The sequence below is a fragment of the Molossus molossus genome, unplaced genomic scaffold, assembly GCF_014108415.1.
Source record: "Molossus molossus isolate mMolMol1 unplaced genomic scaffold, mMolMol1.p scaffold_m16_p_13, whole genome shotgun sequence".
Taxonomy (NCBI): Eukaryota; Metazoa; Chordata; class Mammalia; order Chiroptera; family Molossidae; genus Molossus; species Molossus molossus.
The window spans coordinates 67353436-67370281 of NW_023425348.1; the positions used below are offsets into that span (position 1 = coordinate 67353436).

Below are 16846 nucleotides of genomic sequence, written 5' to 3' on the forward strand. Positions count from 1 at the left end.
AAGTGATAGACAGTAAATCTAGATGCTCTCTTCATGCTGACAAAACTGTGTGCACTTGTAAATAAATAGGGCTTTTGTCCAGCTCATAATGCATATTGCTCTAGAGTGAAAACTGACAGTGACTGAAACAGCACACAAGATTTGTTACTGACCAAAGAGTGGTACAAAATCCTTCATGACGGTTAGATCTGCAACATTTGACAAAGGAGAGTAACTATGGTAGAAATAATAGCAACCAAGGACAATTCAGAAGGCAGAAGCTATAATTAATAAAATATGACATGGTTAAACTATTTAAATGAATGTTAATTTTGCTTATGCAGCAAAAACAATAAAAATGGAAGAAAATAGGAGTAATTTAAATGAGTACTAAAACTAATCAAGGAATAAACCTTGGTTAGTGGAGTTTTCTTTCTCTACCCCAATTATTCAATATTGACATACAGTCGGCTCTCATTTATCACAGTTAATCAGTTCCAGACTCTACCACAATAAATAAATTTCCGCGAAGTAGGATTCTTTATTTATATAGTATTTGTTTAAAACCTTTTCTGAGAACATCTCTAGAATCAATAACAAGAGCATCAAATGGCCCCAGGCCCTTGAGAGCTTCAGAAGGAGGTAAACTTGAAAAGCTATTCACAACAGACATAACCTGACATAACTGAAGCATAGTAGGGAAAACATACAAGTTTTAGTGTGAAAGAGAACTGGGTTTGAATCAGTAGTTTCCTCTTACTAGGTTTCAGGTTTCCTTAAACAAGCTGGTTGGCCCTTCCAAGTCCTTACCCCTCTGTAAAATAGGGAAATGATAGGCATATTATCTCATTAAACCTCAGAGCCTCTAGCATAGGACCTGACAGAGAAAATGGTAGATGTCAAATTATGTCACTTAAACTCACAGATTTTTCCACTTTCACGTCTTGGTGTGGGGATCTAAAATGCCATATACTTCTCTGCCTCCTTAAGATGTTTTACTCAACAAATTATGCCCTTTCCTTGATGCCTCAGAATCATCATAATGACCAACTATGGCATTATGCTGTCGGAACACTGGAGCTGTGAGGCAAAAAGCTGCACGGCGCTGGTGCTTGAGCATAATCAAGTCCTGTGGTCTCCTCTCTTACTGTGCCTTTTCATTACTGGGACTGGGAAGCCATAATCAAGTTTGGTAGAATTATATACAAATGTATAAATAAGCTCAACAGAGGGCCTCTCCCCTTATGTTTCAGGGTATCGACTTAGTATCTTTGCTTCTTACTACTCGTTTATTTTCATGGTATAGTTAAGATGATTTATTTATTTATTGCTGGCTTTGTAATCTATATGTGCAGTGACTTTTGCTTAAAAATCTCTATCTTTGTTATAAAAAACGTCATTACCATTTAGCCCTGTGGCAGTGTATTATGCAACTTTGAAAAATGTATCCCTCTCCCTGGCCAGTGTGGCTCAGTGGTTGTGTCAGCCTGGCACTGAAGGGTTTCAGATTCAATTCCCTGTCAAGGGGATGTACCCTGGTTGGAGGCCCCATCCCGGCCCTGGTAGGGAGCTTGCAGGAGGCAACCAATTGATGTGTCTCTCTCACATCAATGTTCCTCTCTCTCCACCTCCCTCCTTCCCTTCCACTCTCTCTAAAAACCAATGGAAAAAATATCCTGGAGTGAGGAGAGGATTAACAACAAAAAATGTATCCCTAGACATTTTGAAATATTTACAGATGAAACAATATGTCTTAGATTTGCTTCAAAATTATCTAAGAGCAAAGGAATTGGAAAGGGGTAGTGAATGGAATGAAAGCGAAACACGATTTACCATGTGCTGTTGATAATTGTCTAAGTTGGGTAGGTGATGGGCACTGCAGATGAGGAGTGAGGGCTGAGGGGACCAGAGGAGGGGTAATTATACTATTCTATTTTTTGTTGTTGTTGTTGTTGTTACGGGGATTCCAAACCTATACTCAAGTTTAAAAAGCAAACAACAAAAAAACACCTAGGCCTCAAATTAAGAGGAACTGGGTGCTGGTTTGGGTTCTAGTTTGCTGTGTGACTCGGGTATTCACTTAAATTTCATTAAGCCCTCTATTTTCTCATCTGTGACACGAGGGCTTGATGATTGTGAACACTGTGCTATTTCTAAGAATTAGGGCAATTAGAATTGAATCATTTGCTTTTATTTTTATTTTTATCATCATCCAAGGACATTTTTGCCTTTATCTTCAGATAGAGTGGGAGGGAGAGAGAAACATCGATGTGAGAGAGACACATCGATTGGTTGCCAACCACACGTCCCCAACGGGCCGGGGACGAAATGCAACTGAGGTACATGCCCTTGGTGGGAACCGAACCCAGGACTCTTTGGTCTATGGGCCTACGCTCTAACTGCTGAGCCAAACCAGCCAGGGCTGAATTGTTTGCTTTTAAATAAAAACCTCCTTCATGATAGATATGCTCTTAAATTTCACTTTGTTTTCTCTTCAATTTCTCTTAAATCTCAATTTGTTTTCCATGAGTATGATTCAGACTTAGAATAAAATCTTCTAAATTTCAGCAAAGTGTTCTTCTAACACTCTTAAATATTTCACTTTCTTTTAACACTAAACAAATGTATTATACCTACTTATATACTAAAGCAAAGCAGATTACTTTCTGGAAACTTTTAATAATTCAAAACACTGCATACAATATTGTATTTCTGACCATATGTACAGCACAATTTACCACATATTTTATATATCTGCTATTCCATTTTTTAAATGAATGCAATGAAAGTGTTTAGTAACTTAAATTTTGAAGAAAAATAACTTTTAGCTAGGATATTTTTACCAAGTTATGATTTAATATTTATCAATGTGTAAATATACAAACATGATAGCAATTTTAAAAACTTGTGAATAGTTGGCCTTACAAAATTACAACACACTGTAAATAAATCCCTCCCACATTTTATACAAATTACATGATTTTGATATACAAAGATTCTTTTTTTATTACACTGACAATGTACAACCAAGACTATTTACAATGCAAAAAAAAAAAGTATATAAACCACAATTTAACATTCTGCTACTGGCAGCCACTATAGTTTAGGAGGTAGCTTTAATTAAACGAAATGAACAGAAGCCACATTTCCCAACTTGTGTTCTAACAATAATTTACATAAGATAAAAATTCATTATATGCACAGTATATACAGTTTAATTATTAAACTGCAATCTAGCTTAATGTTTTTAGTATATCCTGAAAAACTAATATGGCAGTGGGTTGCTATTGATTTAGCATATTGTTCAAAGAACATATTGAACATTTATAATATTAAGACCCCCACATAGTGACATGTCAAAAGTCCACAGATGAGACTCTAGTAAAATTTTTCATTTTTAAAGACAAAGGCCTAAGCTTTATTCCTTCTTCTTTTCTTTTTAATGACACGTGTCCTGTTTTACAAAAACACAGTGTCTGAACTGCTGTTGCACAGGCTCTTTCGAGAATTTCAGTAAGGGAGAAATGTATGAACACTTCCATGAAATAGCCTAGGTTCAGGAGAATCCACCTCACTAAGAAATAAACATAAGTGCTTTGTATCAAAGTTACTCCCAATTTCTTCCAATTAAATGCAATTACTTACCACAGTTTACTTTCTGTATAATTCAAACTATAAGTAGATAACATACCAACAAAACTGGAAAATATCTGTAAAGCCAATGATATTAGGAAGTGTTCATTAATGGGAACATTACACAGAGCCATCAAATCCCTCAGTTACTATTAAAATCCGATGTTAGTTAGTAGTGTGGCCAAATCTACTAAACCCACACAGCAGTTACTTTTTCCTAGTAGTGTGATGACAATACACTGAGGAAACAATGACGGGTCCCACCAAAGCAGTGTAAAATGACTAAAAACAAAGGTTCATGCTATTCCTTTAAACTCTAACAGTTGTTAATATTGTTTTAAAAACACCTTCAGGTCTTTAGATTTACAAAATCACTCCAAGAAAAGTAATGATTCTATTATATCAAAGATGAAAACAGAAAATGCAATAACCTAATGGCTACATTTATTCTCACAGTCCGACCTGGGAGACGATCCCATTTTTGGCCCTGAAGTAAGTTGTCCTGAGATTAATGATCAAACATTAGGTAAAATTAGCAAGACTTTCTTCAGTTGTGTGAAATCACATTTTAAAATAGTCTTAAAAAAATATTAACAGCTGTTCTTTATCTTGTGCTTAATTGAGAAACAGGTAAAATTTTGCTCCTTATGGATCGGAAAAACCTACTGTTATAATGCTAGGATATACATAAAACCTTTTCAAGTTACAAAGCTGTTCCAAATAGACCACACAATGCTTGGACACTGTACTTTTCACCAATTGATAGTTTAGGCACTTGTTCTTTGAAAATGTCTGTTTTAAGAAATAAACTGCCACCTTCTCCTTCTTCTAAGTGACACCCGGCAGTGATCACAGAAGTGCTTCCCAGACAAATGATTAGATTAGGGTTCACTCTATAAACACTATGATTTTGGTTGATGGGGGAGACAGTCCCAAACACGAATTCAGTCTTTAACTCTCGGTAGATTGTAAGCATAGCGCACCAAAGGGAATCCTCGACTCTGATAGAAGCAGGCTCGTCCGCAGGCCTGCACCTGGTCAGAACTGTCCGAGACAAAGGAATCTTCTTCGTCTGCATAATCAGAGTGAGCTGACTGCGTGCCACAGTCAGACCAATAGCCGTCGGGTCTGTGGCAAGAACCCACCGCCAGTGCAGGGCAGCTGTGTGATTTTATCAAGTGTTTGCATGACACTGGCTTTGTCAAGAGAAAGGATTCGCAGCAGTCACACACCGTCAGGTTACCCTGCAAATGGGAGTACATGCCACAGTCGTAGTAGAAATCCTGTTCCACACAACCAGCTTGGCTACTGATGGACACTGAAACCGATCCACTTTTCTTGGTGATATGTCGCTTCAGTAACTTCCAGTCTTCTTTAAATTTGGGGTTGAAGAAAACATACAGGACTGGATTCAGGCAAGCGGGCAATGGGAAAAAGATCAGAGTCACCGACTTCATTATTTCAGGGCTGATGGAGATGGCGGTGATCAATGGGGCAAATGAGAAAAATGCAACGGGGCAGAAAAAGATGCAGTTGGTGAAGATGAGCCAAGCCACATGCTTAATCATGCCAGAATGTGAGTTCTCTGAAAGGTCCTCTTTTTCCAAGTTGCAGTAAAGTTTCGTGTAGATAATGGCCATTAGTAAAAATGCTAGTGAGTTTAACAGCACGAGGGTTACTGTGAAGCCCAACGCTGGTGTTTCTCCAGTGGGAAACGGCAAGCACAGGGGGGACGCGGAGTATTCCCCCCCGTGGGAAAGTGGGAAGCAGCCTGCCACCGCCGCCCCCACAAAAGCAAAAAGGGCAGCGACTCGGAACTGTTTGAGATGATTGCTTTTCCCATTTTTCATGATCTCCCTTGCAGATAAGCTTCTTTCGACAGCTGCTAACATTAATAAAAATATGGCACTTTCTGAGGAGAAAACAGCAAGAAACCCAGCTATTTTGCAGCCACTGCCAATCTCCCACCAAATGCCAAATTCAGCAAATCTGCCCCAGGACACAGCATCCAGAAAAGTTAAGATGCCAGTATAGGCTCCCATGAATAAGTTAGACACAGAAATCAGGCCAATGAACAATTTGGAGGAAGGCAGTGATGTACAAGGTGCAAATGTTGTTAAAATGACAAGCAGGTTGAAAAACAACGCAACCAAGAAAATGAACCACACAGTAAGACGGATCATCCAGCTTCCCAGTAAATATTCGCAGGGCTTAAAAGCACCTAGAGTGAAAAAGAGAGAGGAAAAAAGAAAAGACCATTTAGAAAACATCATATTCCACATGATATGGCTAAAGATGAGGAAGACAGTTAATCTAGAATAATTAAATCTGCTACCAAACTGAATTGAACCAAATTTTTAAAATCACTATTTCTTAGATGTTTTAGTTATTGCACTATACTATTTTAAAAAACAAACAAACAAATTGTTATTAAATATTTGGTAAATCCATATTGTGATATTCAAAAGAAAAATCTCACTTTTTCTTATATCTAAGTTGCTATGCATAGCACACACAAGGTACTTGATATACTAAGAGTTTGGAATTGGATAAACTGGGGTTTGAATTTAGGGTTCATAACTTGCTGCTCTTTTTCTTGAGAAAGCAACTTAAACTTCTCTAAATTTCATTTTCTCACCTGTGAATAGTAATGCCTACTTCATAGAGCTGTATAACTTAAGTAAAATTACATAATAAGGTAATTAAGCAAGCTACTGGGTACATAATTGGACTTCAGTAAATATTAGGTCCTTTCTTCTTCCTTCCTAGTCCTAGTATACTTAATAACAGTCTTTTATATGTATGTATACAGAGATATTTTTACCCACTTCTTATGACTTTCAAAGGCAATCTGATGAGGCAGATTAAGATAGGTGTAATTATCCCCATTTTTCATCTGGAGAAACTGAGATTTCAAAGTGTTCGACTGACCTGACAAAGGCACTTCAGTAAGATAGCACAGGGAGGACTAAACTACACTGATGTTAGTAACTATTCTCACAAAGCTCTGTCCAATAAAACCCTGTGTAACTTAAAGTGGGATTACAAGAACTAATTTAGTAACTGAAATGTATGTTCTAGTAACTGACTTTGCCACACTGGTTATGCCACAGATGACAACTGTTTTATTTAAAAATCAGTATAGAAAAACAAAATTTAGTCTACAAAGCATAAGAAAATGACATATTGCAACTGCCTAGAAGACATGTTTGGATTTATCTTCCTGAACTGTCATGAAGTTTAATACATCCTACAAAGCATTCTAATCATTGAGATATTCACAAACCTAACCAACCAGGTCTGCCCCGTTTAAATCTGACTTCCAAATAACACAAGAAACTTTTAAAACTCTTTAATTCATCAATTAATTTTTTTAAATGTCCCCCTCAGGGAAGGGCTAGCAGGAAGCTTTCACTTTATCTTTGTCAGCCTTCTTCAAGGAGGAATAGCTCAGCTGACCCGGGAGACCTGGACACACTTGGGGAAGTGTTTGACTAGTGGGTGGAGTTCTGTTCCCTCAGAAGCCTGGGAAGCCAACTCCACCCAGTCTTGGTCTTTGGAAACCTGCCACCTCCTCCAGTTCTAACAGAAGGTTCCTGCTCTCCTCCACGTCCAGCTTTGAGTGAGCACGTAGGGATCTGTGTGTTACTACAACTGAGCGGGGGAGACAGGCCTGCAGTTCATCCTTGCTGCACCCAGGAGAGGTAAGCTCAGACCTACCTTCCTCCTGGTTGACCCCAATGTTTAAATTCAGTGTGGAGGAAATGGAACCTCAGCAAGATCAAGTCTAGTCTCCCCTTTAACAAAGTTGGTCCTTCTCATTGGGTTGTGAGTGCTGATGTACATTCTCTGACACAGGAACCCAAGTGGGGCAAGTGAGCAAGATGCACCACCTAACTTCCAACACAGAAACTAGATCGACTGCATAAACATCAATGATTCTTGCCGATCTCATTCACTGATCTGGTCACTTGAAGCTCCTTCCCTACACAAGGCACTGGGCTAAGTATGAAAGAAAACATACACAGCACCTCAAGAAGCTCACGACTCAGCAGTAATTGAATCATAACATTAATGTCCAGATAGACCTGTGTCAATATGCTAAAAAAGGAATGTGCTTCATAGCCTACAATTTAGCCTATTATTTATTTTTTTCTTTTACAGTACAATTCCAAATCCATCTTCTCTAATAGATTAGGCAGAATATGACAATATAGTCATAATGATCAGTTCAGTAACTTTCCCAAGTCTACCAAGTGCAATGAAATAAATTACAACAAAAAGAAAAGGTTGCATTAAAAACACACACACACTAAAAATACTTACAGAACAGTAACTTATAACTCTAGTCCTAGTGTTAAAAGAAAATTAAGAAGGTGCCTTTCAATCTGGAATGTTCACAACCCTCATCTCAGGAGTTTGTTAGCACAAAGATTCCGATTCAGTAGGTCGGGACTAGAGATTCTGCAAGAGGTGCCTACGCTTCTTGTACACAGACCACACACTGAGTCAGCAGGCTTGATGAGATGATCTACTCCCAGCCCCATTCCAGAAGTCACATCTGTCCCCAGACGTTTCAGATACAGTTGCCTAATGTCCATTTAAAGCAGGAAACTGCACAAACTCTGCTGGGCATACCTGTTGAGGGTGTACAGTGGATAATTATTTGACTATGCTCTTCATTTTCAGCACTGCTAGTGACCCCTGCTGCATCAGCGGAACCTGAAGATCAAACATAAATTGCGTTTAATTCAAGCTTGATGGAATTCAGGAGAACCAGAGTTTCCTGTGATCTTCTCTCTTGTACATGATGTAAGTTCAGCTTGTTACGAGGCTTGATAACGTATTAAAGATGCCAGTAACACAGAAAATGCCATTTTTCTCACAGATTTCCTACCGATCCTTTACAAACTGATTACCGTAACCGAGACTTTGATTAACGCCATAAAGAGTGTTCTGTTTCACCGAGTACATGCACTTGCCTTTATCCTTTGCCACACTGTGTTCTTGGAGGCTCTTATCTTCTGTGTTTGAGTGTGTGTAAGAGTCACAACCCCAAAATGCACAGCACTGATAAGCATACGGTACAGATAAAGACCTGGAAAATAATTGTAAAATCTACAGTGAACAGCAACTTCACAGACATGCTGAAAGCCCCATCCTAGGAGTCAGAACGACCTGACTGTCACAGGTGCTAAGCTGAGCAGTGTCCTCTCTGGGCCTCAGTTTCCTCATCTGTTAAAAGAGCTCTGGTATCAGGTGACACCATGAGTTTCTCCATTTATATAAAATATGCTTTAAAAAAACTGGATTTAAATCAAACCATATTTAAATTTTAACAGCAAAACTACAATTTAAAGTAAAATCTTTATCAGACACCCTTTATAAATGAATTAACCACACCCAATTTATCATATGAAACTGGTAGCTTCATTTAAAATTCATGTCTCAAGTCATTTGTGACTTTATATCATTAAATGAATTTACTTTGTTTATATAAGTATAGTGAAAATAGTTATTCTCTTCTCCCACAATAATACTGCCAAGCTTTCTTTCTATTATATCTAATGAGGTCCTCACACTACTACTTCATGTCTCCATGAAGTATTTTAGCATTGTATCAATTTTCTATAGGCTCACACTTATGTGGTTTCTGTTATCTTATCGATAATGACAAATCCCCTACATAAAAAACCATTCTGTTGAATATTATCTCTTTGACAGCATCAAGGGCTACAATTTGTATTCTTAAAAACTATAGAATAATGCTCATGTTCTATTTTTTGCAAAATCTGTGAGGATTGGGGTAGAAAATACTCTTAAATGACAGCCTCCCAGAAAAACTGGGAACCATAGAAAAAAAAAACCTAGCACACTCAATAATTTAGGGGCCTACCCTAACTTCAACAACAAAGAAAAATAAGCAAAAACTCACCTGAGATTAACAAAGTCTTTTGCTGCTAACGCTTCCTTCAGTTGGAAGTTGCCCACCAGTTTCAGTTGGTTGAGGCCATTCAGGCCTTCCGTAGGAAACGAAGTTAATTCATTGAAACTTACATCTCTAAAAGGTGAAGGAGACTCTGAATTAACTCCTAAGATGCAAATCACACAGAAACGTCTGTCCATGTGCTAACATGGCTATTAGAGCTCCAAGAGGAAGCTGAGTGGTGCTACATGAGAGACCCAGCATGCATCTAGCCATTTTAGAAGCTGTTACTATATCCATGCAGCTTAGCATTTATACGAGGAAACAACTAAACAGAAAAATATTTTGATAGGTCAGTGCTCAAACACAGGTTTATCTAGACTGTTTATTACTTTCCTAATATTATTGCATAAAGTCATCAACTTACAGGTTAGTTATTGACCCAAGTTTGGCAAAAGCTCTGTCGTGAATTTCATGGATCAGGTTTCTACTCAGATCTCTACAAGTACAAGAATAGCGTGTTAATCTTTCCAAATAAACTCGAATTGCAGTTACTTTGACTACACTTTAGAGCAGTGGTTCTCAACCTTCCTAATGCTGCGACTCCTTAATACAGTTCCTCATGTTGTGGTGACCCCCGACCATAAAATTATTTTCGTTGCTACTTCATAACTATAATTTTGCTACTGTTATGTCTTAGGTGACCCCTGTGAAAGGGTTGTTCGACCCCCAAAGAGGTCGCGGCCCACAGGTTGAGTACCACTGCTTTAGAGTCTGGGGTGGTCACAATACCCCTTACTAAGAGAGACCTTTAATCTTGTCCAACATTTTATTCGTATGTTGAATGCCTCTCCCTTCACAAAAACCTATGTCTTGGAATGTGGTCCAAGGTGCAATAATTCTACTTGGCATCGGTTTCAGAACAGTTGTGAATTTTCTCCACCTTATCATTCTGGTACCAGTTCAAAAATATAAATGATATGATATAACCTTTGGTACACTTAACTAGGTGAGAGAAAGCTCAGCTCCTGACAAAGCTAAAAATAAAAGCAGGTTCTATATTATTTGCCTTCTCAAAGGTCAGTGATAAGGCTCTGAGAGAAGACAATCAATATGTAAACAAGAGCATTCCAGCAGGGCTGCAGATACCATTTTTTTCCCCAAGCAGGAAATAAAAATCGTATCAACAGCAGAACCATACTGCACTGAGGAACACACCCTGAGGAATTCCGATATTGCAGAAATAATAAAACAGGGAAATAATCTCCAACCACACTTACAGTGAGCCTGACTGGAAATTTAGAGATTGGATAACCGCATTCTATGACACATCTCCTAGATAACAGGAAAACTCAACAAACTTGGTCTCACATCACAAAAAGGCCAGTTTCTCATTGTTGTGGCTTATCAGCGCTCCAGAAGTGATGGCAGCTAGGAGCCAGTCCCTTCCTCCCGTGCCCAGACCCGCACTAAGCCTGTTGGCAACAGGGGAAGATCCGGTCACCCAACCGCCAGTGACATGTTTTCTAGGAGAATGCATTTCTCATTTCTTAATGGGGCTCTGCTGAAAAACAGGACTCAATATCAGTATGTTCATTCACTATCGATTGTTTCAGATTCATTCTGCGTTTTAAAAAATGCTCACTAGTTTAGCGCTGTGTGTTTCCTGCCCTAAAGTTCCAGGAAGGCAATGACCAGGTTTGTCTTAGCTCTACATTCCCAAGAGTCTGATGGAGACATTGGCACAAACAGACACTCAGACACACATCATCTTCCCAATGAGCGCTTCTGCTGCCTATTGGCTCTGTTTGTCATGCTGGGTACGCCAGGGCAGGGGTCAACAAACATTTTCTGTACAAGGCTGGATAGTAAATATTTTCCATCTCTCGGAATCATGTGGTCTCTCCTGCAAGCATTCAGCTCTGCCGCGTTGTGGTGACATGAGCTTCAGACAATACTTAAACAAGAGCGGTGTGGCTGTGTGCCAACCAAACTTAATTCATAAAAACGGGAGGCCAGATGGATCTGGTCCCCAATTACAGTTTGCCCACCAAGGCCTCATGAATTGGTAAACCTCATTATTAGGACTTGAGAACAAACTACATCTCTTAGGCTGTACACATTATTTTTTTTTAATCACCAATGTACAATATCAGTGATGAGCTATGGTAATAAATATGGAAAACACATTATTTGTAAGGTAACGTGTGGCCAAGTTTGAAGAACAATATTTACACATAATGAATCAGATCTTTAAGTATATCTATTAAAATGGAAGTTGTACTAGTATTTTTTCATTTATAACTTGACAACAATTTTATTCATCTCCAATAATCATAGAGCAACTTACAGTATCCTTAGGGATATGAGGCCTTGAAAAGTGCCTTCTTTTATTTGGTGGATCTGATTACGTTGCAAAGAACTAGAAAAAGAAGGAGGGGAGGAAGTGGGGGGAAGAAAAAGTGGGGGAAGAAAGAGAGGAGAAAAGGGGGGAAGAAGGAGGGTAGAGAAAAAGGGGGAAGAGGAGAAAGGGAAAAGTGAGAAAAAGTTATTTTCTATTTGAAAACAGTAAATTTCTTAATTAAACTTCGTCTAAGTTTAATTACTCATTCATAAGTAACATTGATTGATCTTGTTAAAGTCAAGGAAACTACTGTTTTAAGTTAAACTACTTGAAATAGTTGGACTAATTGGTATTCCATCCCAAATTATACTGGGCGTATACATACATTATCCAACACAACACAACCATACCCAGTACCACACAACGGAGGTTAGAGGAAGGAGGGGCTCAAACATGGGAGAATGAAAGCCTTCCCCCCCCCCCCCATCAACTTGCATCAGAGATGTCCTGTGTAGGTACACAGTAGATACCCATGTCCGGGTTCCCTCAACGGCCAGGACTAGTTTCTGTGTTTTCTGTATATACCACCCTCCCCCATAGTGTCTCACAGAACTCCTGATCGGTAGATGTCGAAAAAAATACTGGTTGCATGAACACACCTGGTACATTTGAACATTTATTCGTAAGAACACCTGATTATATGAATCTCTAATTTCTTAATATTAAAGCCATTTACTTAAAATAGGAAATGCCCAATGAATTAACAATACACTACAGCAAAAGAAGTCAAAGAACAACTTACATTTCTTCCAGAGCATGGCAACCATTAAAACTTGGAAGGTCTTTTATATTGTTGTAAGACAAGTCCCTTAAACCAATGGAAATGAATAAATTAGTGTATGTTATCAGAAAATTATATGAAAAGAGTTGTACTCAGAAGCACTGAAAGCATCACTAAGACCTGTAAGAAAGAGATTTGGCTGAACAAAAAAAAACCAAAACAAGTATTTTTTTTTCTAAGACTTGAAAGCATCTAGGGCACCTCAGTTATACAATAGGTTAAGATTTGCAAACTTCAAGTACATAATGTTGAGGACAGACAATGTAAAAAATATCTTAAAGCATTATATAAAATAAATATAAAATTAAATCTAATATGGAAAATATAAAAATTATGTTTAAGTGGTAGAGTTACAGGTTTTAATTTATATTTTACAACATTGTTTATACCACAAATAATTTCCATGCTGTCATTTCATTAAAAAGCTGTAAGAGGAGTGGTACTCATATTTTTAAAAACATTTCTATTACATCAAATTTTGGAACTACTTAATTCTCAGTTAATTCCCACCGCTGTTTTTTTCTCAGTGGTAATTGTCAGGTTTTGATAATCCATGACACCATTTAATTACATCAATCAGCTTCTTATTTTGTTAGTATCTCTCTTTCCACTGAATACTTATTAACTTAGTAACTTAATTATTTGTTCTTGTAACACTTTTACAGCCTTTCTTTACTTTCAATTTCTAGGTCAGTTTGAAGTTTTTGGAAGGCTCCATGCTTAGCTGGTTCCTATCTAAGAAAGATTTGGGCTCTACGTAGGTTGTGGATGAGCAGGACTTGGAGAGCTGACTGTCCTGGAGAAACCACATAAAAACAGGGAGTCGGGGTAAGAAAAAAAGTCAAGGAAGAACCGAGTTTGGTTTTAGTTTGTTCAAAAAGTCACAAGATGTATGACATATACAACCCTAAAACTAAATTCAAATGCACATTACCTACTCTGGGGCTATTAAAATGATTGCTCATTTCCATGAAGGAAGGAAGAAATAATTATACCTTAAAGTCACCTAATGAAAATAGTTCATTAAAAATAAAAGCAAACATGTGTGAAGTACATAAAAGAAAGGTATGAGGAGGGAAGAAGAATCCAACTTACAAAGTCCTAAGCATCTTTTGTTCTTGGCACAAATTACTGGATATACTGCTTATCTTCGTACCTGTCAAGGTCCTGTGGGGAAACATGGTTCATCTAAGAAATGACTCGAATGCAGATGGTAAACAAAATGCTATTCTCATATAGAAAAATAAATGCTCACATATTTGCAAATGGACTAGAGTCTCTGCATCCTACTCCCTAAAGTTAGGCACAAGGGAAGATGAATCAACCCCATGCTGGTATCATCATAGTAATCCAGAAAAGCTCACGACACTAGATGTTAACACTGTCCAGACGACAAGCTTGATCTCTCACATGAACCAACAGAAAAACTCTAATCCACAGTCATAGCCTGACCACAACCGCCCACAAGTAATGTCCCTCACTCGCACACACACCACCAAAACGTGTGAAACCTACTTGCCCCATGCCTTGTTTCCGTCTTTTCCTTCAGTTAGCCTGACTCCACAGACTCACATTTTCTCTTACTCCCCTCCCTTTCTCTGTTCCCATCTGCAGTCTATCACCGATTCCCGTTCTTTTCCCTCTGCAGTGTTCCCAGCACCTAGCCCTCTGTCTCCGTTTTTATTGCTACCATACAGATCAAAGGTGAGATGATGCAGAAGGCGCTGGGGGGATCTCAGGCACAGGGAAGAACCCCGGTGATGGATTTCAGACAGAACTCTCATGGTTTAATGTGTTCATTTGGCCAGGTGGATCATTCCCATGGCCTCCCTCGCCATTCCTTCTATCTCTAGTCTTTCTAATCCTCCTCACACCACCTGTTCCATCATTCTCAACACCTCCAATTACCTTCGGAGTCAAGTTTAAACTCCTTAGCTCCGCACTTCCCAACTTATTCTTCCTTACATCTTGGCACACATGGAAATCAAAAGACTTACGTGGCACAATGTGGCTCCTTGTGCCGAGAGATCCTAGCCACCTCAGGCCCCACTTGGCTGCCTGGAGGGCCAAAGTCATCAAGATCTTGAATGCATGTAACCCATTTACAGACCATCCATTAGGAAGCTTTACAAAACCAAATGTTCAGCGTTGGAGGTTTGTCATTTCAAATTTGCAACCCAAACAATTTTCCAAGTTTCTCTACGTCACTCCCATTCAACTCTCGCTATATTTGATCCTCTGTACACCATCCTTTTACTAAATCCTGCCTTTCTAAATAAAAGACCCAACTCTGGGAAACATGCCAGTATTAAATTTTGAAACATTTCACCTCCTCCACGAAGCCTTCTGGAAGAGCCTACATTGATCACTCCACTTCTGATTTCTTGATTACTGCCTTATATTTTCAGTGATCTTTTTAGATCTTATCCCCACATACTAGGCAATACTCTACCTGAGCTGACCGACCCCAAACCCAATATCCATGCATGATATTCACAAAGGGAGACCGTAGGAATCAACAGCGAGTCTTCATCATCACCAAAAAGCACTGGCACCCAACTAGCAGGCCAGCGTGTGTCTCTATGCAACTCCCCTTCAGCAGGCCACACTTACAGACTCTCCAAATGGACAGTCCCGGTCAGATTGGGGAACCGCTGCACCATGCTTGCCCCGCGAATGACTCTTTAAGAAATTGGGAGAGAAATTTAATTAAAAAAATTTTTTTCATAGATAACATTTGCATTTAATTTTTTCAACAGCTTTAAATTACAGCACTACTAGACCTGAAAAATGAAACTGCTTTCATTTCTTGAATGTACCTGAAAGTGTGATCATTTAGCCGAATGTTCATATAAAATAAATAAAAGCTATCATAAATTTTCAGAATTATCCTTTGGACTTCTGCCCAAGGAAAAGACACTAAAACACTTTGTTTTCTGGAGCTATAACAATAAAGTCTCGATTTCCATGAAAGCGACTGTATAAATATTCAGGTTTGTTTTAGAATTTATATAATACTTACAAAGAATGCAGCTCAGATAAATTGTGAAATGCTGAGTTCCCCACAAAAGATAAAGGATTATCATACAAATGTCTGTAAAAACAGCAAAAAAACAAAATAGATTAGTAAAAGCTTTTATATCTTTACAAACACTCCAAAACTAAATCTATGTCCATAGAGTTCATATACCCAGAAGCCTGATCTTTCATTTTTCACTCAGATGTTTGCTTGCCACCACACAGAGATAGCTGTACATGACTCCATACTAGAGAAAGCTTGCAAAACTACTTACATAGTTCTTAAGAGTGGATTGCCATCGAACGCTCCGTCAGGGATAACAGAGATTGAGTTACTGTGAAATAACCTAAAAAGATAGGAGAAGAATATTCTGAAATGCATAGGCCCTTGTGAAATAAGTTAAAACCCCAGTTATCTACTCCTGTTCTGTATTATATAGCATACAACTGATAACAACCACATGAAAACTTCAAAACTGGGGTGGGGGTGGGGGCAGGGATGAATTTTTAGTTCTATCTCATCTTTCCCAGGAGCATAGATAATTCTTTTTAAACCCACTGCTTAGCCACCTATCAGTCAGGTCACTAGTATACACTTCGCTGTAACTTCATCATCAAAGAACTTTAGATCACAAAAATCATAACATGTTCTGACCCCCAAATCTCTCTCACCGTATATTCTGCATTTCGTCTTTAAGCAATTCATCTTAGAGGTTTAGCTGTTGGCTCATGACGCACAGTTCCTGTTATGCCACATACATTCCTATCTCTGCCCTTGACAAATCCATCTTCTAAAATGCTCCCCCGTACCTTTCATTTATTTAAAGATTTCCACTCTTTCAACCCCAGTCCAATTTCACCTCGCCTTGTCCAATGACCTCAAGCCTCAACAAAGTCTTTTTCTAGGATTATTTCTTTATCCTAGTCATACAGCATTTGTTTCTACCTAGAACGGCTGTCTGTCTGTGATATGGTCAGCCTCCCACGCGAGACCAAAACAATGAGCTCCTACAAGGCAGAGTCCGTACGTGTTAGTTCTTCTTTCACCAGAATCTAGCTCAGCATGGTAACCTACGCTCAGAATTGTCCATGTTAGCTAACATTT

At 38.6% G+C, this 16846-nt stretch overlaps 1 protein-coding gene across 1 annotated transcript in view; it reads right to left on the reverse strand.

Moving 5' to 3' along the window:
- Positions 1-2783: 2783 nt before the first annotated feature.
- Positions 2784-16846, reverse strand: part of LGR4 (leucine rich repeat containing G protein-coupled receptor 4) — a 96496-nt gene continuing 82433 nt past the window's right edge. The window contains exons 8-18 of the mRNA XM_036259518.1: positions 16017-16088; positions 15746-15817; positions 15337-15405; positions 13819-13890; positions 12685-12750; positions 11889-11960; positions 9966-10037; positions 9548-9673; positions 8595-8710; positions 8251-8334; positions 2784-5833 (exon numbers count right to left, since the gene is read on the reverse strand). Of these exons, the coding sequence (XP_036115411.1) occupies positions 4557-5833; positions 8251-8334; positions 8595-8710; positions 9548-9673; positions 9966-10037; positions 11889-11960; positions 12685-12750; positions 13819-13890; positions 15337-15405; positions 15746-15817; positions 16017-16088 (2098 nt within the window). The 3' untranslated portion in view covers positions 2784-4556. The remainder of the gene's footprint in view (positions 5834-8250; positions 8335-8594; positions 8711-9547; positions 9674-9965; positions 10038-11888; positions 11961-12684; positions 12751-13818; positions 13891-15336; positions 15406-15745; positions 15818-16016; positions 16089-16846) is intronic.